The sequence below is a fragment of the Anser cygnoides genome, chromosome 1, assembly GCF_040182565.1.
Source record: "Anser cygnoides isolate HZ-2024a breed goose chromosome 1, Taihu_goose_T2T_genome, whole genome shotgun sequence".
NCBI lineage: Eukaryota > Metazoa > Chordata > Aves > Anseriformes > Anatidae > Anser > Anser cygnoides.
The window spans coordinates 59663640-59688188 of record NC_089873.1 but is presented as its reverse complement, the minus strand read 5'-3'; the positions used below and the strand labels follow the sequence as shown (position 1 = coordinate 59688188).

General features: G+C 44.4%; 1 protein-coding gene and 1 long non-coding RNA gene across 2 annotated transcripts in view; one reads left to right on the top strand and one right to left on the bottom strand.

Moving 5' to 3' along the window:
- LOC125185038 (uncharacterized) overlaps positions 1-17223 on the bottom strand; it is a 40795-nt gene extending 23572 nt beyond the window's left edge. Inside the window, exon 1 of the long non-coding RNA XR_007169901.2 lies at positions 16473-17223. This is a non-coding gene — a long non-coding RNA (uncharacterized lncRNA). The remainder of the gene's footprint in view (positions 1-16472) is intronic.
- The window catches only part of STAB2 (stabilin 2), a 92054-nt gene that overhangs the window by 55217 nt on the left and 12288 nt on the right, over positions 1-24549 (top strand). The window contains exons 40-64 of the mRNA XM_066997429.1: positions 939-984; positions 1678-1754; positions 3268-3393; positions 3947-4020; positions 5954-6025; positions 7947-8066; positions 8434-8481; positions 9611-9694; positions 9773-9919; positions 10327-10458; positions 10794-10853; positions 11378-11554; positions 11634-11723; positions 12543-12689; positions 13876-13932; positions 14678-14801; positions 15066-15215; positions 17769-17873; positions 18328-18435; positions 19083-19276; positions 21377-21518; positions 21883-22016; positions 23018-23183; positions 23407-23513; positions 23837-23956. Of these exons, the coding sequence (XP_066853530.1) occupies positions 939-984; positions 1678-1754; positions 3268-3393; positions 3947-4020; positions 5954-6025; positions 7947-8066; positions 8434-8481; positions 9611-9694; positions 9773-9919; positions 10327-10458; positions 10794-10853; positions 11378-11554; positions 11634-11723; positions 12543-12689; positions 13876-13932; positions 14678-14801; positions 15066-15215; positions 17769-17873; positions 18328-18435; positions 19083-19276; positions 21377-21518; positions 21883-22016; positions 23018-23183; positions 23407-23513; positions 23837-23956 (2807 nt within the window). The remainder of the gene's footprint in view (positions 1-938; positions 985-1677; positions 1755-3267; positions 3394-3946; positions 4021-5953; positions 6026-7946; positions 8067-8433; positions 8482-9610; positions 9695-9772; positions 9920-10326; positions 10459-10793; positions 10854-11377; positions 11555-11633; positions 11724-12542; positions 12690-13875; positions 13933-14677; positions 14802-15065; positions 15216-17768; positions 17874-18327; positions 18436-19082; positions 19277-21376; positions 21519-21882; positions 22017-23017; positions 23184-23406; positions 23514-23836; positions 23957-24549) is intronic.

Here is a 24549-nt window from a genome sequence, read left to right as displayed (position 1 = left end):
CCCTCCTTTGTCTTCTGGGGAAAGCAGCGAGCATTTCAGGAAAGGACAGAACTGCAGCAGTGACCAGAGCCCAGTGTCAGGTGTCCGAGTGGCCAGAGCCCAGATATCCGGCAGCTTCCCATAGGCCCGTGCTCAAGGAATTAATCACTGTACTAATAGCAAGTCAGCTGCTCATGAGACTTAAATGCCTTACTTAGCTAATTCTCTAGCTGTGACACCCTGTAGCTGTCCCAAAAGAACATCCTGTTTATTAAGGCTGTGTATTTTGCAGAGCAGAGTTAGCTAGCATATTCTAATCCTCAGGTCCTCCTTCCAAGTGTTTTGATAAGTTGATTTAGCTATACAACACTGGATATTAAATTATGTTCTTGTTAATGCAATAAAAATTAACTAGCAAATAAATCAGTTTGTCTTGATTTAATACAGCTCCTATACCCAATTAAATTACATTTAGACATAATTGAAATGTATTAAATATCTATTTCAGAAATCTGTATAATAAATTTTATAAATGCATTAATAATAGCATTCAATATCTATTGTAAATTTGCTCAGGACAAAAACAGTAACGAAAAGAACTTTATAGCTAATGCTGACAGAATTTCAGTGGAATTTGAGCAACTTTCAGTTCCTTTGGAAACCCTAAACTTACGTAATTAAGCTAACTCTGTGCAAGACTCCAGAGTAAAGATAAATGACAACAGCTGAAGTGTTTTCCTGACAACATGCTGACATGCCTTTTCTTCAACACCACGTTTAAATGGTACCTGCTGATCTGTAGAGAGAGTCATTTAGCCAGAGGGAAGGCCTGCTTGCTTGTAAGCAAGTGATTGCCTGGTGCAGGAGCCAGAGCTCTGCATGGTGGTCATGTAAAAGTGGCAAACTAGAAGGAAATTGACTTGAAAAGGTCTGATTCCTGTTTTTTTTTTTTCTTGCAGAAATCAAGGATGATGCATGTAACACCTCATGCCATACTAGTGCTAAGTATGTATAAAATCTACTTTTTTGGATGAGGGAGGAGAAAAAGGGGATCTCTTGCAAAAGTATGGCCTTGCTTGCTCTTTTTGAAGACTCCTCAGCAACACAGATAACCCTCTTGCTTTTCACCTCAGAGATAAGGGGCAACGTTGATATAATATATTCAGCGATGAGGCAGAAATGTTCAAAAATATCAGTGTTAAAAGGGAAAACAATTGAGATTTAGGGGGCAAAGGGAGGTAAGACATCCCACCACACAGTAAAGAAAGACATTTAAACCCACGCTTGCATACAGAAGGCTAAACTGTACCCCCCTGCACTTCTCCCCCTAAAAAAAAAAAGAAACACACCTTGAACCTGCGGTACTCAGACACCCAACTACCACCCCATGAATATCAGTTCTGCTGTGTAAGTTGAGTGTACACAAACAAAAATTTGCGCAGTTTTTGGGTGAGCAGGATTTTCTGAGGTTCTGCATGAGAAAATAGGACAGCTGATAGCCAAAACATGCATATTTAATACTTAAAATAACATATCTAAAACACTTTCAGAGAGCTTGGTCTGGCTGAGTTCATTTTTATGGTTGTCACTGCAACATACTATGTGGTTAAACACTTCTTTATTTCTGTGCAACTTTGGAACAGTGCAGAGCAAAAGACCTGACTTTTTAATGTCACCTGCCTCTTTTCATGTGTCTAGTTGCCTTCTCCTATCGAACGGGACTGCCTATTGCAAGTGTGCAGCTGGGTTCACAGGGAATGGGACATTCTGCACAGGCAAGTGGACTTTGTCTCCTTGTTGAAAAAGAGTGCCTGAAATGCACTGTGATCACAGTGAAATAGTGGAGCTGGTGAGAGATGAGCACTCCCCTATGCACCAGTTAAAAACAGGAATTGCTGCCAGTTTGCTCAAAATGAGTGAAAGTGCAACAGGTGCAGATTCATAGCAAACAAAGGGATCAAAACCTTCAAGTTGTGCGGCATTGTGCTAAGGGAGGCCAGAGAAGAGGGAACATACTGTGCACAACCCAGGCCCCATTGTTTGCAGAGTAATGAAACCTGGATTATGACTTTTACTCCTTTTCCAACAAAGCCCAGCAAACAGAGACCAATTCAGGGTACAATAGCACTTCCAGCTATTGAGAGCCGTATACCCCTGCCATTTCCTCAGCCTTTTGAACTTGCACAGATTTCTGGGGTGATAAAATTGACTTCTGGAGCAGGGAGATCTGAGACACCCTCAGAAAAGGGCAACAGCAGCTTATCCTAGCTGTCCCTCCAAGAGCCTCAGATATCCAGATTTATGAAGTAGACTGTTTCCAACTACAGTGGCTGTAATGTTACAGTTTCTTTACCTAATCCGTAACTGATTAAAATCCTAATGCTCTTAGGAACAGAAGCATATCTGCCTGACAATGGCTGGCAGGGTCCTAATCAAAGACCTTAACACTCTTAACTCTGGATGCTTTGATTTTTTCTTCTGGCACAAATTACCCAAGGCCATTTTAATGTACCAGTATGAAATCTCCCATGCACAGGGGGATGTAGGTCACCCTATAGGGGCTCTGTGCTCGCCCATAGACCCCTGCAGAAGGATTCCCAGGCAAACACCTACAGAAGTCATCTACCCAGGCTGGCTGTTAGAGCTGCTGGAACAGCCATTTGAGGTCATTTGAGACAAAAACTAAAGTAATGTTTGAGCTAGTTTGATTCACAGTGGAGATCAGAAGAGGCCCCCTCCCTGCTTTCTAGGTAGCCAGGCAAGATCATTTTGTGAGCCTCTGACTCATCCAGGGCTGCAGAACAGGACAAGCTTCCATCTGAGTAAAAACCAGGATTTTTTCCTCACAGGAGGGCTGGGTGGTATTAGAGTCAAGACCTCCTATTAGAGTCAAGACCTCCTGCAAGAAAAGGCCATTTGATCTGTGCGCAGAAAAGGGCATGCTAAGGAAAAGCTCCAAAAGCCTGTTTAATCTAGAAAAGAGTACAAAGGGCTCTTTTTTTGTTGGAATGTGCAGAATCATGAAATGGGAAGTTACCAGAAAGCAGTCCTGGATGAATTCTTGTCTTCCAGACCAGACACATCTCAGCTTTCCCTCTTGCAGTAAGAGATAATAATAATAAATAAATAAATAAGAGATAATAAATAGCTAGCACTAATGACATCTATGACCTCCTAAATGAGAAACATTCAGAAGATGTCAACAAATCCCTTTAGGAGTTTGAGACAACTATCTGAAAGAAGCTATATAAGCATATTGGTTTAAACTGAGTTGTCACCTCTGTTCAGCTATTGATGCTTGCGAGACCAGCAATGGTGGCTGTTCGGACAAAGCAGAGTGCAAAAAAACAACGCCTGGAAATAGAGTGTGCATCTGCAATTCTGGGTACACTGGAGACGGACTAGTCTGCATCGGTAAGCATTCCCAATGTCTCATATATCACCAGGAGGGAAATTACAGGAGTGAACTTTCCTGTACGTGGAAGGAGATCCGTGTTCTGCTATGATCCTAAATGCAGTTTCCTGATACTAGAGACCTTGGTGCCAAAGGCACCTCAACAGTCTTTCTTGCAGCATCACGTGGTTAATACTACTTGACAAACCTTGTCACCCAAAGCAGCACAGTGTGACACCAAAATTAATAAAGATCTACCTCTCAGCAAAGATAGCCCCATCACTGGCAGGTTCATGTGCTCATGTTCCTCTGACCATTGCAGACTAAAAGACTTTGAGAGACTGCTGTACCATACCTCTCCCCAGGTATGGTTTTAAAAATGCTGACAGCAATGTTTTAGCTTTTACCAAGGCAACTACAAGGGCCACACTGATAATAACTAAATCAAATGACTTTCATTGATTCATAGCTGTCCAAAATCTGCATTCCTAGCATGCTTAACTTAAGATTCACCCTTCTTGGGTTTTCAGAAGTCACTCATTTTTATTTTTTGCTACTGTTTGTTTTACAAAGAAATAAACCCCTGTCTGGAGAACAATGGTGGATGTGACAGAAATGCAGAATGCACCCAGACTGGACCCAATCAAGTGAGTACTTTGTCAGCACAGATAAATAAGACTGGCCAACTGCTTACAGCTTGGGGTGGGGGGGAATATTCCCATCTCAACTTTGTTTTTAAATGGAAAACTGTGTTTCGTACTAAAAATTCTAAAAAGTGTATGCTTCCCTCAAAAAATGTATTTGAGGGGGAATCTGCACAAACATGAAAAATTGGATGTCATTGAGAGAAATGACATTCTATGATTCTATGAAATCCAAAACTGCAGAGGAAAGCAATATTATGCTATTTCAAACAATTGTTTTTCCCCCTTGGGAGGTTTTCATGTGAAAACCTGTTAGTTTCAAAGTATTGCTAGACGTTTCTTTTTACTATTATGGAATTTTTCCATGGACAGTTTCTATTTCAGACTAACCCTTCTCCCAACATAACTCAAGCGTAACACAAAGAAACAAAAGAGACTGAATCACAATTCTGCTACAACGGTTACAAAATACCAGGACCTCCTCTTCCGGTGTTCTGCAACTCCCATGCAGAAATATGGAGTATTCTCCAAAGAAAGAAGTGCAAAAGGGCTAAGGGGAAAAGGGTTAACAAGAAACAAATTGGCCCAGGCAATCAACTGACAGATTAGTGTTTCTATTTTTATACCAGATCCATAAGAAGCTGAATTCCCCGACTGCAGCACTTCCTTGTCATCCCTCTACAGTTTCATATTGGTTAGTGAGGGACTGTAATCCTCCAGGAGGCACTGTACAGCCATATTTATTTGGGAACAATGCAGAAAACAGATCAGGAGTCAGAAGCCAGCTCCTGCCTTCCACTTGTCCAAGGACAGGAGGGGCAATAATCCCCATCAGCCCTTTTAGCCTGTACTGATCAATTAACTCTTTCCTTTGACTGTCATTAGCAAGTGAGCACATTTCTGACGGGAACACAGAACCACTTACTCCTTCCCTGGCCCTCTGAACAAGACAGCAAAGAGTTATTTTCTTCCACAAACCCTCACTGGTAATAGAAGTAGTGGCTACAATATAAGTATTTATCCTTCCTCACCCATGGGAATAGAGTTAACATGGGAGCAGTAATAACCTCTGCTACAAAATCACTTCCCTGCAGAGCCAAGCCTATAAAGGCCAGAAAACACTTTTGCTTTCTGTAGGAGTTTCAGCTGTTCAGATACATAAAATTCTGCTATTACACTGCCTATCACATTTTTCTCTGATACAGAAAACTCCTTGCAAATTCAATCTCCTACATATTAAACGTGCATTCTAAAATGAGGGCATCAAGCAGTGAATTGGAGAGAAGTCATTTTTTTGCAGCCATGTCACAGTTATCACAAAAATGAAAAAAAAAACTGCAAACCAGAGCAATCTTGACATAAACATCAAATACGTTGCCACCAAGTGCAAAGCTATCAGTAACATCAGGACACAATCCCAAAAGCATTTTGCAGATATGTTTGTTTTTGGTTTTTTTTTTTAAAGAGATGAAAAAGAGAGAGATAGAGAGAAAGAAAGAAATACCAATTTAGAGAGATAAAATGGGGGAAATGAATTAGGATTTTAGCCTGTTTTACTGACAAGATGACTATCTGCAGATGTCCAAAGGGTCATTTCAAGTGACCAGAACAGCAGAGGTGAGACAAAGAGATGGACAGGCAGAGAAGGGGCACATAGGGTCTCTTGGAAAGTGTTACTTCACAGTTTCAGTCTATGGTTTCTCAAGCTGGCTAAGAAGCATCAGCAGAAGAGATGAAGTACTTTTAGCTTAATAAAGTTTAAATCATCTCACTAAGAAATGGGATTCTGAGTTCCTCCCATTTACCAGAAGCGTTAACTGGGGGGGGGGGGGGGGGGGGGGGGGTGAGAAATGTAAATTAAATTAAATATAAATGTGTTGAAAAAAAAAATCAAACACCTTTCCCTATATGCATGTTTCCTATTTTTCCTCTGTAGGCAGTATGCAATTGCTTGAAGGGATACTCTGGAGATGGCAAAAGATGCACATACATCAGCCTGTGTTCACAAGTAAGTATCACTTTAAGGAGAGTACAGCCTTGTGATAACCATTACCCTCTGGGGTTTGGTATGCATTCAGAACTAAGTCAGATAGGTAGATCACTCCTTCTATGCCCAAAAAACACTTAGATTAGTATCTAGTTTTCAAACATGTTTAGTTCAGTTCTTGCTTTAGTGCTGTTACTATATTGGAAACTATGCAGTAAGGACTTTTCCTGGACCACAGCCTGGACACAATACAAGGGCCTGGACTCATCACAGAGTCCCAAAAACAACTTGAAATCAGATCTAGAGAAACAGACCCTGGTCTGTAATGGTAAATTGTAAGTCACATCTCCTAAGCACATTTTTTGTTACTGATAATTCAAATAAAAAGCCAGTATATCTAAATGTGTGTTCGCAACCCGAAGGTTGTGAAGGAAAAACCAACATTTTAGTTAGTATGAGGAAAAAAAATGCAGTTTCTTGGCAAAACAATTAAAGAGCATGGGACAAATGATAAGAGACAGAAGCGTGAACTACTATAACGTGTTACCTATAATGACCAAAAAAAAAAAAAAAGAGGAGATCTTCAGGGGCCAGTTCTAGCTGTTCTAGGGGCCAGGTGATTGGAAACCAAAGAAAAGAACCTATGATAGGTCAAAACCACCATGTATTTTTAATATTCTCCTGTCACTAGGCCCACTAGTGTGATTTGGGACCATATCTGGGCAGCCTGATCAAGAGGAATGACCAAGAGTCCAACACATCACCTTCTCAGGCTGAAATATTTATAGCCAAATCAGAGCAGCAAGTCCTCACCCTTGCTGGGTCATTACCAGTGAAATCCATTTTAGGGCAAACAATTGGAGGCCTGGGCATGACTAGAGTAGATGATTCCAGTGGAGGTCCCAGGCCACACTCTCACCTGGAGCAAAGCTCCCATAGAGCAAGTGAAAAGCCAGAGCCCCACAGACCGACATGCATCCCTGTAGATGCATCATACAGTGCATAACAACACTGCAAGCTGCAGCAGAGGCAGGTTACTGAACCATGACAGAGGACACAGGGTGGTAGGTGGGTGGGAAGATTAAAACTTCTCTTCATCGGAAGGTCAAAAGAAAAAAAAAAAAATTCTCCGTGCAAATCATTTCTCTTCTTTGCCTCCCCAACTCCACAAGTTGCAACCCAGGTTTTCCTATGACATTCCCCATCCCGACCTTCATCTGTCACTGCAGACTGAGAATTAGCCACATCCATTTCACACAGTCACTGCTAACCACGTGTTCATGAGCAATGTGGTGCTCTGCACCAGCCGCATTGCTCTGCTTCTTGGCAGGCTGCAGCAGGGATATATCTACTCTCCCATACACATTAATCCTTGTGCTCAGAGCACAGTGACAATAATTCTCATCATCCCCGACTGGCCTGTCAGCAGACTTTCTCTAACCTTGAAAGGTTGCTGAGATGAAAGAGCAAGGGCAAAGTCAGAAGCTGGAGGACGGATAGCTCAAAATTATGAGCCACTGTTTCCTATGCTTTTTCTTTTTCCTGTGCCATGGTCTGGCTATTTTGCTTCCACCTGGCTAATGATGCCATAAAAAGAAAAAAAAAAGAGCCTTAAAAATGTTACCATCAGACTAGAAATTAATCTGTCTTCAACGTAGCCAAACCTCTGTGCAGCAAAGCCTCATAAGAAGCTATAATAAACCCAAAGGAGTTTCTGCTCCTACTCAGGGCCCATAGTAAAGGATCCCTGAGGTAAGCATCACTGGGAAGGACACCACAAAACAAACACGTAGAAAGAAAACAAGACAACTTTCTCAGTTTTTCCTGATTTGCTCTCAAGTTCAGTCCTCTTAAGCTATATATGTGCAAAAAAAAGTGATGACCTAGAATTGTTTTATTACACCTGGAAATGAAGGAATATTTTAAATTTTGTTCTTACCAGAATAATGGAGGCTGCAGTGAGTTTGCCATCTGTAATGACACCGAGCTAACAGAAAGAACCTGCACCTGCAGACGTAACTATGTTGGAGATGGATTTAAATGCCGAGGCAATATCTACCAGGTAAAGCATTGTACATGTCTGCTTGTTGTTTTTCAGATAGCTATTTCATACAACAGCTGTCTCTTGAAGACATGCCTATTTTTTCTTGGATGCCTTGGTAAATCTAGCCCACAGTTTGCAGTTTGTAGAAAACAACTACACTGATGGACAGTTGTTATGACTGCAGTACTAGCACATTAACACTGGTATTTTTAAGTTTCAAAGAAGCCTGTTAATTCATAGAGCAAGGTAAGATAAAACAGAGTGAATGCTTCCCATCGCTCCTAAGCCAAAAATTCCTTCTTTTTCAAGTGCTGCATTTGGTAGGATTCTATAGATGTTGCTCCAGATTTGCAGCATTGTTACAAAGTCTTGTTCTTGGTTCTAGGAACTTCTCAGGGACTCCAACACATCTAGGTTTTATTTTCACTTAGAGGTAAGAAAAAGGTTTTTTTGTTTGTTTGTTTTTTGCATTGAGGGTGTGGAGGGGGTGGGAACAGGCAAGGATCTGTTGTGTACCAACACCCTTCAACGTAATCAGGACTGGATTTGGATCACCAGTCCCAATCGTCAGTCACTAATACCAGAGATGCTCCAATTTAAACTATTAACTGCTATTAAAAACCTCTAGAGAATTAATAATTAAGAAAATTATGGGAACGTAAGACCTCTAGACCAGGCATAAAATTGAAGCATTTACCTGTTGGTCTGAGATCTTCCAGCACTTGTCTGAATCCTGAGGTGAGCAAATATCATTTTTCTACCACCACTGTTGCATTTCCAGTTTGCTACACCATTTCCCATTCTCCTTCTGAAACATCACAGGATGTTGATATGCTTTGCTGATGTGCATTGCCAGTTATTGCTGTTTTCCAGAGAACAGCATCAGCAATTACCTGCTTACCCATGAGGCTCAGAACAGCATGAATCTATGTATTGGCTTACTAGTCAAAGACATATTTTAACTTTGATTCTGCTGCCATGGTAGATGAATGAATTTGTCTCACCTTAGCAGAGCTCTCTGCTTATTTCAGGTTACCAGTGGTCATTGCAATGTGCCTGCAATACTCCAGGTCCATTTGTACCACTAGCAGTAATCAATTTATGCCTAGGTATGAGCAACCATGTATCAGCTAAATGCATGTACAAACACATTCAAACATCTGTTTTTAGACCTCTCAAGATTAACGGATTTATTCAGTCTCCTTGCCCAGAAGGAAATAGCCCCCTTCATCATCCCTACACTTAGCATTGATTGAGAGCTTTCCCTCTCATTGTCCTGTTCATTATTGTAGAGGAAACGGGCTAAGCTATAAAACAAAAGAATGAACAAAAGAGAGAAAAAAATATCAGTTTTATGCACAGTGGTTGCAGGTGGGGATGAGAAGGAAAGCCCACACCATAGAAAGAAGTTTCTCTCCCCCTCACGTTGCAGTGAAGGGAGCTGAGCGTGTGGCAGCAACAGGGCTGTGGGCACCACGTCCCACACAGTGGGGTTGCCCTGGCTCCACATGAGCTATGTGCACTAACGACTCTGTTCTGCTTTGTCCTTTTAAATCTGGCAGGCCTTGTCTATCAGAGATATTGCTGGCCCAGGCCCTTTCACTCTGTTTGTGCCTCACACAGACGTATTAAACAGCAACCCACAAGTAAGTAAGAAGGCTGGGAGTTTTCAGATTGAGACACCTTGCTCAGCTGCATCTCAACTCCTCTGCTCTCTATTACAGGTGAGGGACTGGCTCGCCAAAGGGGAGATGGCACAAATCCTTCGGTACCACATGGTGGGCTGTGCCAGCCTGCTGTATAGCAACCTGAAGACAGTCAGGAACGTCACCTCTCTGCATGGGGACCAAATACAGATCACCTATTCTCAGGTAACAGGGTGAGGAAAAGGTAAGGGTCTGAATAACAAAACTATCTGCTCTCATTTAACCTTTTTAAAAACTGTAATGTTCCTTTTCCTCCTCTGATGCATAAAAATAAATTGTATTAAAAAATTAAAAATTGTCCATTCAGGCAAAATATTCAGTACTTACCTGCTACATTAAGACTGGAGTTGTACCATCCTTGCTTTGATGCGAGTTGTCTTACCCTCCAGCTCTGGTTTGTTTGTGTTCTTCAAAAAAACTCTCTTATCATGTTTGTAAAACCAAGAAGTAATTTATTAAAACAGAAGCTACTATTTGTTTCCAAGAAAGGAGGGTCACTCTATAATAGAAATTTGGCATAAGCCTCAATGTCCAACAAGGTTCCACAGGAAACATCTTTGTTGCCTTTTCAGAATTCAGTGTATTTGAACAATAAAGCTGAAATTATATTCAGTGATGCTGTTGGCACAAATGGCGTGATTCATATCATAAACCAAATCCTGGTCCCATCACATATTCAGGATTTCCCCCCAGGCCCTAAGAAGGTGAGTGCAGCTTTTTGCCGTTCTTATCTCAGGGGCTTTTATATCTAACTGTAACTCTAGTTATCATGCAAGTCATACAAAAAGCAGCATTGCTAAGACAACCTTATTTGTCAATGTCAAGTTATTTTTATATAAGTTTAACGTTATATTTAAAATTCCTCTTATACTGTTCTTAGCATAAATATAATTCCTGAGTAAATTCCACATGAGGCTTTTACAATGGCTTTGATTTCATAACAAAAAGCTTACAGGGGAAAGCAAGCTAATATCTACTTTTAAAATATCCGTATGATGTATTTATTAGATAAATCTCCTGACTATTCCTTTCTTTGTAGGAAAGCCTAAAAATGGTTGCAGCCAAACATGGGTACATCCTATTCAGCAATTTGCTAGAGGTAAGTGAACAAGAGTCAGCAGCCATCAGGCACAGGTTTTAAACAAATACAAGCAACAACAACAACAAAAAAGCACAGACAGGATGCACAATATCACTAGCAGGATGGTGCTCAGTGGAGCCAAAGGACTCACAACAAGGTACGTGACACCCCCAGTCACCACCTGGCTCCCTCCAACAGACATGGGGGAGATGTCAAGCAGACCCACCGCCAGGTTTCCCCTTCCAGCCCAGCTCTGTCCTACCACGTCAAATTACGTGGCCAAGGTTTGGCCCAAGTATGACTTTAAGCCCAAAGCTAGGCCTACAACATGATTTTTGGTGGACAGATGAAATGCTTCTGGGTCATTTAACTCAACTTGGGCAGCTCAACTCTGTTTTTTAAAGTCATGACATTTGCAAGCTGGTGACCAGGCAGCCCACGTGGCCACTGCATCCCAGTTATGCTAGCATTCACCTCGTAAGGTCAATATCCTTTTAGAGGGAGCATTAATCTCATACACATAGAGTTTTGGCATGTTGCAGAAAAACAACCTGCTTGGGCTGATCAACGATCCCATTCACAAACCCGTCACGCTATTCTGGCCCACGGACACAGCTATCCGTGGGCTGCCACAGGAACAGCAGGATTTCCTCTTCAAGAAATCCAACACGGACAAACTGGTGCAGTACCTCAAATTCCACATCGTCCGTGACGCTGAGGTAAGACCCATGCTTTTTTAGGACTATTGCCAAGGCAAAGACAGGGAAGCCTGGACATGCACATCTCCCTTGTTTCCAGGTTTTGGCCTACCAACTCCCTCTCTCCACCTCACTGAAGACCCTGCAGGGCTCCAACCTCAGCATTAGCTGTGGAGATAACAGGGAGATTGTAAGTATTTTCCCTGCCAGCACCTCTACCCCTTACCTCTGCCATTGGATTCACTCATGCAGACCCCCCTGTGCCTGTGCACAGTCCATAGAAAGGATCCGTAATACCAAAACTTAATTTCTCCTTGCCTGTCCATGCCAGTAGCCACAAAACTGCAGCAGCCACCCCAACCCATTCAACAGGCTAGATGGTTTGCAAGATTTTTTGGAGTTGTCATTTTCTCTCTTGTAAGATGCTATTTGTTCAAAACAGCTCTCAGTTACCTCAAAAGACAAATACCATCACATTAACTTCTCCTACAATGAAATACACAGTGAAGAACCGTTAGGACAAACCTGGCTTTGGCAGAAGCCTCATGGATACAGCATCTGGGTGCAAACTCTGGTTTGCAAGCATTCACAGGCTAAGATTGTAGGCAAGTATGCAACCCATCAAGACAAAACAATGATATGTTTTTCCTCTGCAAACTGATCATACCCACACATTCTCAGGCAAGCATCTGCCTCTGCACATGTGGCTAAGCTTAAATGCATATAAGGTACATCCGTGGACACTCTGTCAGCTTTAGGAAATGGAAAGGATCTGCCATCTGTGAGATTGTAGCACTGTAATCTGTAGGAAAAGAGGTCTCCAAATTGGTTTTGGGCCCCCGCAGCCATCAGGGTTACCTACAGGATAGTTTGACACACCATTGTGCATCAGAGCATTCCTACAGAGGGAGGATCATCCCTGATTCCCATCCAGGATCTGGATCCAGTCTGACCCCACAGAAAACTGCCTCACCATTTTTCACACCACTCTCCCCATCCCCTCTCTCAGGGCGCCCTTTTCCTGAATGACAGACAGTGCAAGATCGTGCAGCGGCAGCTGGAGTTCGACGGGGGCATCGCTTATGGCATTGACTGCCTGCTGACGGACCCCAGCCTGGGGGGGCGCTGCGACAGCTTCTTCACTGTGGAATTCATGGTCAGTCCAGCTTTTTTGATCATTCTCCCACACACTGAAGCCACAGCCCACAGGCCAAACGCTGTCCTCAGAAGGACAAGGGGCAATGCTCACAGCTGCTTTGACACTACCAAGGTTAAGTCTCATCACTTCAGTCTGGATTCACCTGTGCTTTGTCTCCACCACACTGGTTAGAGCCATGCCCGTGGTCTCTCATATTTCTTGCTTTCACATAATCTTTCTCAACACACCTAAATAGGCACTGCTAGCATGGAGGAAGTTTCGTCCACGAACTTCACTGTCACCTACAAACAGGAAGTTTTGAAACTTGCAGATCTCCAGATGCTCCCAGCACACACAGGGTACCCATACACTGTTAGTGAGGGCCATGTTGGCATCCATAGGAAGAAGGAAGGCTTCTGGAACTCATCACTGATATTGAACACCCCACTGAAAGCATTTTTCAGAGGGCAGGCACTTGTTGCTAAAAGTGGACCAAGTGATGGTGGTGAAACAGGGATTTCCTGACAGGCTCAGGCAGCTTTGCATCCTCCTTCTCTCCATGGCTAGTGATTTTGTTTCTGAAGCTCTTGTTAGTTTCAGTATTTCCAAAATGAAACATTTTTAAATGGTTTAAAGACCAAATTTTCTTTAGTTTAATTCAAAACTTACAAAAAATACTTAGAACTAAATACTTTTTCATGTAATTAGTCTGAAAAAAAAATCTTGGAATTTATATTTCAGTTATAAACCCAGTGATTTTGCATAGCCCATATGCTTCAGTTACCTTTTGTTTCATGAGTTTGTTAAACAAAATGGATATAATGCCATCAGGTCAGGTCAGTGTTTCCTGGGAAGTAACTGATTACCAGTACTCCAAATTAGACAGCCAGGTCTGATGCACGTCATGTCAATATTTATTTGAAGAATATCCATATCTCCCTTGCTTGCTTGTTTAGATCAGGAGTAAATTTCTTCTGGTACAAACATTTGTTTCTTGCATTTCTAGGCACTAAATTTACGTAACTATTTTGTTGTCATTCTACAACAACTTCAGAGAAAGGAGAGAAATCTGTTTCAAGCATGACAAACCCACATTCTTTTCTGCTCACATTTACTGCTCACATCGAACAGACACTTCTTGTCAGTTTGGAATTGCCTTTTGCTGTGACTATGTTTATTTTTTTCCCCCTATTTTGTACAACAGGGGAACTGTGCTAGCTGTTTCAGTGGTTCTAAGTGCCCTCCAGGGACAAAACCAAAGGTAATACACTAATCTTGCATTTAAGCAGCCTAACTTGCTCTTCTCTGTACTTCACCTCTATAAATACCTGAGGGGACAATGTAAAGAGGATAGCGCCAAACTCCTCTCAGTGGTGGCCAGTGATAGGACAAGGGGTAATGGGTATAAATTGAACCACGGGAGGTTTCATTGCCATATGAACAAATTCTGTACAGTTCGTGTGACAGAGCACTGGAACAGGTTGCCCAAAGAGGTTGCAGAGTCTCCTTTGTAGATATTCAAAACCCGCCTGGATGTGATCCTGTGTAACATGCTCTAGGTGACCCTGACTGAGCAGGGGGGTTGGACTAGATGACCTCTGGAGGTCCCTTCCAACCTCAACCATTTTGTGATTCACATACGCAACTAGAATAAGTTGCTTGGCAAAAAGAGTGAAACCTCAACAGTGAAACCATACTCTAAAGTGACACGATAAAGTCCCAGGGACAAAGCTGCCCCCACGCATGCACCCACATAGCGAAGGGATGATCGTTGGCCTCACACAGCATCTGCCATAGCAAGTGCTTCATTTGACTTCAGAGCAGCCCCTCTGTCCTCATTAACAGAGCTTAGCAAGCTGGGTGAGAAGACTGCGGCCTCCCACATCACATTTTGATTCAATGTATAGCAGAAATGGCAATTAGAAAAGAAAAGCAACCCAGACCTCCACGTAGCACTCATCTTCCTGTGTTTTCCCCCTCTCTGCACTGCCACATGTGATGCCCAGGAAGGGATCCACCGATGCACATACGAGACGTACGGGCTGCGGAGGGACGGGTGCCGCAGGAACTGCTCCATGCTCATCCACACAGCCAAGTGCTGCAAGGGCTACTTCGGGCCAGACTGCCAAGGTAGGACCCCCTGAGCACAGCCTTTCTGACAGGATTTGTAAGAGCATCTCAAGGATCTCAGCACCTGAAGCTTGCTGTCAGAAACATCACAGCTGCTTTTACAAATCCTACCAGAGATGCATTTATAGGTATTTCCGTGTTCAAGATTTGACAAAAAAAATAATGAACAGCAACAATGAATAAGCATGCACTTGAGCTCAACAACCAATTTCTGTTTTTCTTCTCTCTCTTTAAAACAAACAAAAAAAAAAACACGCTTTTCAGCTTGCCCAGGGGGTCCAGAGACGCCATGCAATAACCACGGCTCCTGTGATGACGGATATGCTGGGACAGGAGAGTGCCGCTGCAACAGCGGCTTCAATGGGACTTCGTGTGAGCTGTGTCTACCAGGCAGATACGGCTCCAACTGCAGACGTGCGTTTAAGTTTCCTTTCCATACTGCTGCCCACCTCAAGCCTAAGCTATTTTGTCAGTGATGGGTTTTTAAGCAAACCAAAAAATGCTTCCTCCCTCCAATGCTGCAGTTTCTCTTGAGCACTTCCTCACACAGAAGGATGGCTTGAGATCTCAGAATGGAGGAGGAGAAGGCAGTAGGAACAGAAGCTTTCCTTCGCTTTCCCTGCAGGGCTTTTCCTACTTTTGCATGGTGTTTAAGTAATGTGAAATGGAGGCACAGTCACCAAGCATTTTCAACTACAGCACAGCCTTCTTTCACATCTCCATAAAGGGCATGGCAGCATTTTAGCAATACAGCTCCTTGAGGATTGCAGGAGGCCAAGGCCCTGCACTACTTTTGCAAAAGAAAAGATAAAAAGCACTGAGATGAAGGTAGCTTTTGTAGAGGGACAGCAGCCAAGAAACCGCTCACATAATCCACTTTGCTGTGGTCTTAAACGTAGCTGAGTTGGAACCAGGATCAACATCACCCTTTGAACTCGAATATTTTCTCAACATAATACCTTCAGAGGGGAAGCTACCATCTTAACACTTCCATCGTAACTGTGTACATCTGTAGAGCTCATGAAATGCATAGGGTCGGGGGGTTAGAGACTAGATACCTTTAGGTTGAAAGCAAGGTATCAGGCTTGGATACCAATGCTCAGGACTAAGTTTATCTCCAATTTTTCCATTTTATAGGACACCATAGCGTAAATTCCATTTAAGCTGATAGATACCATGATCAGTTTCAAACTAACGACAAAAAAAAAAAAGTCTTATAACCCCTTCTTTTTAATGCATACTTACATCAACCAAAAACTAGGTAAATGGACTAAAAGAAAGTCAGAGCATGAAACTCCTTTTGAACAGGACCAAGTTTTCACAGAATGAGAATTTCACCAAATCCCACATCATTATACTCATTAAACAAGAACATTTGAGGAAGAGAGATGAGGCAAGAAAGGATGATACTTCATTATATTATAAAACAGAGAGTTATTAATAATTCTTCAAGAGGGACTCAGCATGAAAGTTATTACAGCACCAAAAGAGTGGGGGAAAGACATCACCTATGGATTAAAGTAACCCCTCATGCTTCAGCTACAGGGCACAAAGGCTAACGCCCCACATATGAAAGGAACAAAAGGAATGCAGAAGCTTTAAGTCATGAAAATGTCTAAAACCTAAAGAACATATTACAGGTAACTTATCTATACAGCAAAGTTCACTAACCTCATTATCTGGCTTCCTTAATCAGACAGACCTTCTCTCTTCCCACATACCTTACATCTCTCTGGCTAAAAGGCTTCCCCACAACTAGCAGGTGTTGCAAGTTAGGACAGGATCAAGCTGGGTCTTCATCTCAACCATTAACTCCTTCCTGCTGTAGTTTTGTGAGATTTGCTACTCCTATCACTGTGCAGTTCAATACTCATTATCAGAGTCACATTGAACTAATGCTAATTATAAAATCGTAAGATCACAGGATAATTCAGGTTGCAAGGGATGTCAGAAGCTCTCCAGTCTAATCCATGCCCAAAGCAGGATCAGCTCTAAGCTCAGACAACGTAGTTCAGGGTAGATAGAATAGAATAGCATAGCATAGCATAGCATAGAATCAGTAAGGTTGGAAAAGGCCTCCAAGATCATCTAGCCCAACCAAACCCCCTCCGCCCTCCACCACCAATGTCACCCACTAAGCCATGTCCCTAAGCACCATGTCCAACCTTTCCTTGAACACCCCCAGGGACGGTGACTCCACCACCTCCCTGGGCAACCCGTCCCAATGCCTGACTGCTCTTTCTGAGAATAAATATCTCCTAATTTCTAACCTAAACCTCCCCTGGTGCAACTTGAGACCATTCCCTCTAGTCCTATCACCTGCAAGAAGAGGCCGACCCCAGCTCCCCACACCTTCCTTTCAGGTAGCCGTAGAGAGCAATAAGGTCTGCCCTGAGCCTCCTCTTCTCCAGACTAAACAACCCCAGATCCCTCAGACACTCCTCACAGGACTTGTGTTCCTGGCACCTTCACCAGCTTCGTAGCCCTTCTCTGGACATGCTCCAGGGCCTCGATGTCCTTCCTGTAGTGAGGGGCCCAAAGCTGAACACACTATTCGAGGTGTGGCCTCACCAGAGCTGAGTACAGGGGATGATCACCTCCCTGGTCCTGCTGGCTGCACTATTCCTGATACAAGACAGGATGCCGTTGGCCTTCTTGGCCACCTGGGCATACTGCTGGGTCGTTCATGTTCAGGCAACGCCCCCAGATCATTTTCCTCTGCACAGCTTTCCAGATCTTGTTAGGGCTTGCAAATCTCTGAGAATGGAGACAGTCCTGCTGCTCCAGGCAGTTAGGTCCACTGCATGCCTGGCCTCATGGTGAAAAACAGTGAGGTTAGACTTAGCTAAATTATTACTAGGTAATACTGTGTCTGAACTGACAGTCTAGGGGATGCTTCTCTAGGGAATTAGTTTCTCCTCTCCCAGTGGCAACTGTATAAATGATCTTTCTGCATTTCTTTTGCAGTCTGCGAATGCAAGAACAATGGGCAATGTGAGGAAGGATATTCAGGAACAGGACGATGTTTCTGTGAAACAGGATGGACTGGCCGGCTGTGTGAAACCAAGCTAGGTCTCTGCCTCACCTCCATGGACCCTGTCACTTGGAGCTCTGGGTTGATAGCACTCACAAGTCAACAGGGGGGTTGCATAGAGGAGAGTGAGAAAGTGCTAATAATATCAGAAGCTGTCAGTGGAGGCCAAGGGAGCTCCCAAGAGCACTGATTTGCAGAGAGAGGCCGTGTACATAACTGCTCCGGACTGTGAACGAGCATCTTCACATCCCTGCCTCCCCTTGCATGAAATAGGAATATGAGCACTCGCCTCCCATGTGGAGGTGCTTGGGGCTATGTGAGGGAAGGTATTATCCAAGAGCTAAGCAGTCATAAAAATTTTTCACAATGTCTAGTTAGCAAGACTGCTGTGAGGGCTTTCCTTTCTGCCCAAGGGCATTGGGCATTGTTCTGAAACAAGGGCATTGCTATATAAATACCATTTTCATATCTGCTGTTTTACCTTCCTCACAGCTCTGCTGCCAGTGTGTTCCCCAAGCTGCTCCACCAACGCTGTCTGCATGGAGAACAACACGTGCCAATGCAAGCCGCTTTACGATGGGGATGGGATCACATGCACAGGTGAGCTCACTCTCACATTCATGGCTGCTACAAAATGCGGGTTTACCATCCACCAGGAAATGTTGGTGGCTATCAAGCCGAAAAACTTCTGAAATGCTGTGAGTGAAACAAATTCAGGAGATGTACACACCAGTGCTTTCAGGGGCAGGTGGCTGGTTGCAGCAGGCTTCACCAAGCCCGAGTATGAGCAAGAACCGTGCTTCAGTCATGTTTTGGAGACAGCAGGGTTTTCAGCAGTATTGCACTTACAGGATTGTCTTTGCTGACTTTAGGCAAGGCAGTTCCTCGGTAGCATCGCTGCAGAAATAGTCACCTCTGAGCCAGGTGTCTCACATCCTCAAAGTCACCCTGGCCAGAGCAGAGTCCCCAAAAGGCAGGTCTCTCAAACTGCCAAGGGGCAGAGCAGAATCTCTGGGTGTTGGTGCCACATCTCCTAAAGCAAGTATGTCTGACAAGGGCTTCAAAGCCCTCAGGAACAGCAATTGCACAAGTTCAGGAGTGCCTCAGGACACCCAAACAGTATTTTTACCCAAACAGGTGTTCTAGTGTTTTTAGTGTACCTTAAAATATTTGGAGGTGTTTTGTCTTTGTGAAGAGCATCCTCTTTAAAGCAGACTTCACTGATGCACTTTCTTATCTCTGCACAGCTGCAGACCTTTGCAAACAAAACAACGGCGGGTGCCACAAGGCAGCCGAATGCACACAGCTCGGGGTGAAGGTCTTCTGCAGCTGTCAGAAGGGATACAAAGGAGATGGCTTTACATGCCTTCCTATAAACCCTTGTGCTGACGGGTTCAACGGAGGCTGCCATGAACATGCCATTTGCACCGTCACAGGACCTGTAAGTTGAATAATTTTAGTTTCCACAGGAAGTCTGGGGCACTTCTTACTGGTGCCAACAGAAGTCTTTTTTTCACCTGCACCATGCTCTGTACCTCTCAAAGACCCCTGTTTTCCAAAACAGTCTTTACATAACTCCAGCCTACTTTCCACATCGGCTTGGCATCCTTTCAGCTGAGGAATGAGAAAGAATTTGAAACCTTTGCTCTAAGGAAATAGGTGCTACAGCTGTGGTGGTTTTACTCCGGTGGGCAGCCGAGTTCCACCACGGCCGCTTTCTCACTCCCCCTCCTCAAAGGGAAAGGGGGAGAAAATAAGATGCAAAGGGCTCAAGGTTTGAGATAAGGATGGGGAGATCGCTCAACAGTTATTGTGACGGGCAAAACAGACTCAGCATAGGGAGATAGTAAGATTTATTGCTTTTTACTAACAAGCTAGAGAAGTGAGAAACAAAGGAAAGAAACCAAAAACACCTTCCCCCCCATTCGCTCTCTTTAACCTCCTCCCCCTGAGTGGCACAGGGAAACAGGGGAATCGGGGTTGTGGTCAGTCTATAGCACTTTGTCTCCGCCGCTCCTTCTCGGTCACTCTCGTCCGCTGTGCTGTGGGGTCCCTCCCACGGGATGCAGTCCTTGCTGAACTGATCCGGCGTGGGCTGCCCACAGGCAGCAGCTCTTCAAGAACTGCTCCAGATATGGGTCCGTACCACGGGGTCCATCCCCCAGGAGCAAACTGCTCCAACCTGGATCCCCCACGGGCAGCAGCTCCTGCCAGGTCACCTGCTCCTGCGTGGGCTCCTCTCCACGGGCTACAGGTCCGGCCCGGAATCTGCTCCGGCAGGAGTCTTCCACAGGCCGCAGCCTCCATCGCTGCAGGTCCACCTGCTCCACCGTGGTCTCCTCCACGGGCTGCACCGTGGAATCCTGCTCCACCGTGGTACTCCATGGGCTGCAGGGGGACAGCCTGCTTCACCATGGTCCTGGCCACAGGCCGCAGGGGACTTCTGCTCTGGCGCCTGGAGCACCTCTCCCCCTCCTTCTTCACTGACCTTGGCGCCTGCAAGGCTCTTCCTCACTCCTCTCACTCTCCCAGCTGCTGTGTGGTGTGGCATTTTTTTTTTCCCTTTCTTAAATACGTTCTCACAGAGGCGCAAACGACATTGCTTATTGGCTTGGCTCTGGTCAGCAGTGGGGCCCTTATCTAACATGGGGCAGCTTCTAGATTCTCACAGAAGCCACCCCTATGGCCCCCTGCTACCAAAACCTTGCCACGTAAACCCACTACAACAGCAAATGTGACATTTTACATGTGCAATTTTTCTGTTCTCTTTTAGCTCTCCCTAATTGGTTATCCCTATTTGCAATAGGAGTTTGGTAGCATGAAATTGTAGGTATTTTGATTGCTAAATCTAGGAACAGCTGGGAGAATAACATCACTTGTTGGTTGACCAGACGCAACTTAGATAGCAATTGCAGCCACATGACACAGACTTCTTGGCATGCAAGGTCAAAGTTCTTCAGGAAAACTTGTGGCAGTGATTTGATCCAGTATTTGTCTTGGTGCTTTTGGGATCATCTGTCCGTTCTGTTTTGGTGATTTGTCTGATGCGTCTTCCAGGAACTATCTAGAAAAGCCTTGCTGCTAATCTGTTCCAGCTGTTAACCATCGCAATCCCTGGATGTCACCAACTCCTGCTTGGTTTATAGTTCTCCATGTATTACAATCAGTGGACTGCTAAACTCCTTTCATGCTTCCATGCCCAGTCATTTAAATATCATTTTGATTGGTGTGTCATCCATTTTTCTTAATTCCATGTCGTATAATTCTCTGATGCATTATTAGCTTTGCAGATGGAATTCTGCCTTGGTATTAATTTAGCAAAGCACCTAAGTACGTGCATAAATGTTTTGCTTAAAGGAGTAAATGTCAGTGTGACAGTTTGCAGGCTGTTGAATCACGGCTGTTAGTAGCAACTTTTCTGTTTGCCCATTGCTGGCGACATCAAGTGACATTTTTCCAGCAGTTCAGAACGTCACTTGAAGTACCACTTTTATGTCAGTTAAATACTTGGCTTGGCCTTCTTCATTCTCTCTCCAACCAGGACAAACGCAAGTGCGACTGTAAAAATAACTACATCGGTGATGGGCTGAACTGTTCGGTGATGCAGCTTCCTCTCAACCGCTGCTTGCAAGACAACGGGCAGTGCCACCCTGACGCGGACTGTGCTGATCTCCACTTCCAAGGTGAGGATGGCGCACAGGGCATGCCATGGGACAGGGACATCCTCGTCCTTGTGCCACCGCGCCGGTGTCAGTGGATCTGGCCAGTATCCTTGTGTCTAGAAGCCCTCTCAGTCCTCTACCCATGTCCCCTGGAAACAATGAGATGTAAGCATGATTCAGCTTAGAACATGTGCATAAATACTTCACAATACTGGATTTATGAAGCAGCAGATGAAGGCATTCCAGATAGAAATATCACGCATGACCCCCGGTCTGTCCTAACTACGTTGCATAAAAGTCACAGGTATTCCCTACTGCGGAGTTGACTTTTAATCCAGAAATGGAAGCCCCACCAGGAAAAGTTGGTTCCTCTCTCTCTTTACAGATACCACCGTTGGAGTTTTCCATTTGCGGTCCCCACAAGGGCAGTACAAAATGACTTATGAGAAGGCAAAGGAGGCCTGCGCCAACGAGTCAGCCACCATCGCTACGTATAACCAGCTGCTGTACGCGCAGAAGGTGACGCAGCCTCAGTGTGGGAGGAGATTGCTGCCATGGACATAGCCACAGTGTAAACAGAGAGGAAGGAGCAAAGGAGCTGCTCGATGCTTATAAGCTTATTTCTCCCTCCTGTTTCTAACCCCCCCCCCCTCCCCAGGATATGTTTGGCTGGGAGCAGTTTTTGGACTGGTTAGTGTGTTCATGCCGGCCCATATGACACTGAAAGTGATTCAGTTGCCAGATTCTTGTTTCTAATTTTCCAGATGGTGAAGTCAGGGTTTCATGAGGGTTTTAATTATTAGGTCTTCTTAAAGAAATGTACACTGCAGAGTTGTGCTGTGATTTTTATTTTATTTATTTATTTATTTATTTATTTATTTATTAATTTCTGGGGATCTTTTCTCCAACTGCTGTTAACATAACAGAGCTATTTCCACATTATTGTCTTTTTGTTGATGTCAGTGGGATGAACATCACACCTTGGGTTTGTAAATTTTGTTTTCAGAAGGGTGAGTCAGATTGACTGTGCCTTTCTAGCTCCTTCCCTGTGAAGGAAGGAAGGAAGGAAAGAAGGAAGGAAGGAAGGAAGGAAGGAAGGAAGGAAGGAAGGAAGGAAGGAGGGAAGGAAGGAAGGAAGGAAGGAAGGAAGGAAGGAAGGAAGGAAGGAAGGAAGGAAGGAAGGAAGGAAGGAAGGAAGGAAGGAAGGAAGGAAGGAAGGAAGGAAGGAAGGAAGGAAGGAAGGAACGGAGGGAGGGAGGGAGGGAGGGAGGGAGATGCTCACCATTTAGAGAGACCACAACCAGCCTCCTTCTGCAGCAGCAGAAGGCTGGAAGTCTCGGGAGCAGCAGAAGCTGGGCAGCCTGCAGATAGAGAACTTACTCAGATTCCCAAAAAGTGGGCTGGGAGGTCTGGTGCTGCTGGAGCACCACAGGGGGCTTTCCCTATCCACTGGCAGTGCCTGGACCCGCCACCCAATTCTTCCTTCTGTGCTTTCTCCCTTTTGGCCGTGCCGGCTGCAGGCGAAGTACCACCTGTGCGCTGCTGGCTGGCTGGACAGCGAACGGGTGGGGTATCCCACTGCCTTCTCCTCCCCAAACTGCGGTGCTGGGTATGTCGGCATCGTGGACTATGGGAGGAGAGTCAACCTGAGCGAAACCTGGGATGTCTTCTGCTACAGGGAGAAAGGTGAGAACGCCCTTCTTGGCATCACTCTGCAAAGGGGAGCAGCAGCAACAGTTTTGGTACCTTTGGTCAGCCACAGAACAAATAGATAACCCTGCAAGAAATTCTCTCTTTTTAATTAAAATAATAATAATAATAATCTGTTGCTGAACAAGTCAATTTTCAGGCACAGGGCACCTAGAAAAGGTTGCTGGCCCACACGGCTCTCTGTGTTTGTGCTTTCCAGAGGTGAACTGCACCTGCAAGCCAGGCTACGTGGGGGACGGCTCGTCCTGCAGCGGGAACTTGCTGCAAGTGCTGATGTCCTTCCCAACGCTGACAAACTTCTTGTCGGTACGGCCTGCAGCAGGCATGCGGCTCCGGTGGGGTGAGCAGAGCGGGTAACCAGGTTGTCTCAGCATTGGCTTCACTGTAGTGCACAGCAAATGCAGGTAACAGCAAGCAAAGTGGGATGGAGCAGTCTAAATCCACACCTGCTAAGTCAGGAATTAGTCGCCATGTCTTAATTTCTTGTTCCAAGTTTTGGGTTTCTAAAATACATTTGGAAATTAAATGCTTCTGCAGCTGTAGGTTATGAAGGACCCTGTGCACTGCTGCTGACGTGCACAGGAGCTCACGATTGCCCTCTACTAAAGCTGGATTTTGTTTCTGCCTAGAAAATCATGGCTTACTCCAACAGCTCTAGGAGAGGGAAAGCGTTCCTGCGGTACCTCACAGACCTGTCAGTGCACTCCACGCTCTTCGCTCCAAATGATAGCGGACTAAGGGAAAATCAGGTAAGGGTTGGTTTGTTTCTTTCAACTTCTTCATTTTAATAACACTTTTTGAATGGCCACCCTTATGGGTTTCTGCATCCCGATGCAATCTCAATTTAAAAAAATAATAATAATAATATGACATGACTTCCATGTAAACCGATATAGTTTAAACTTTGCATCTAGAAGAGGTGAGTTCACCATCTCTGCTTCTCTTCTGCAGTCAGGAGTACAAGGTTTCCGGGCATGTTTGAGTCACCACAGAGAGTTTTCCATCAGGGATCTTAATTACCCATCTGTAAAGGTGTCTGTCTGAGATGAAGTCTCCCCTGGCTTATTAATGTTAAGCACAGTTATTTGAAAAAACAGTGCACAGCTTTGGGATTTCTCACAAATGCATTAAAGGAAATTGCTCCTGGTTTCATTTCTATGCTTCTCCTTTTTAATTTCCTTCAGTCAAACATTGCCTCCAACAGCTGAGGTAGAACTCCAGCCATGGGGGGATGAGGCCAGGACTTCTCCAGCTGTCCCAGAGTGATAAGCCAGACAGGTGGAAGGCTGTGAATTAGTTAAAAGAATCACACAAGTGATTTCATTTCATATGGGTTTATGCT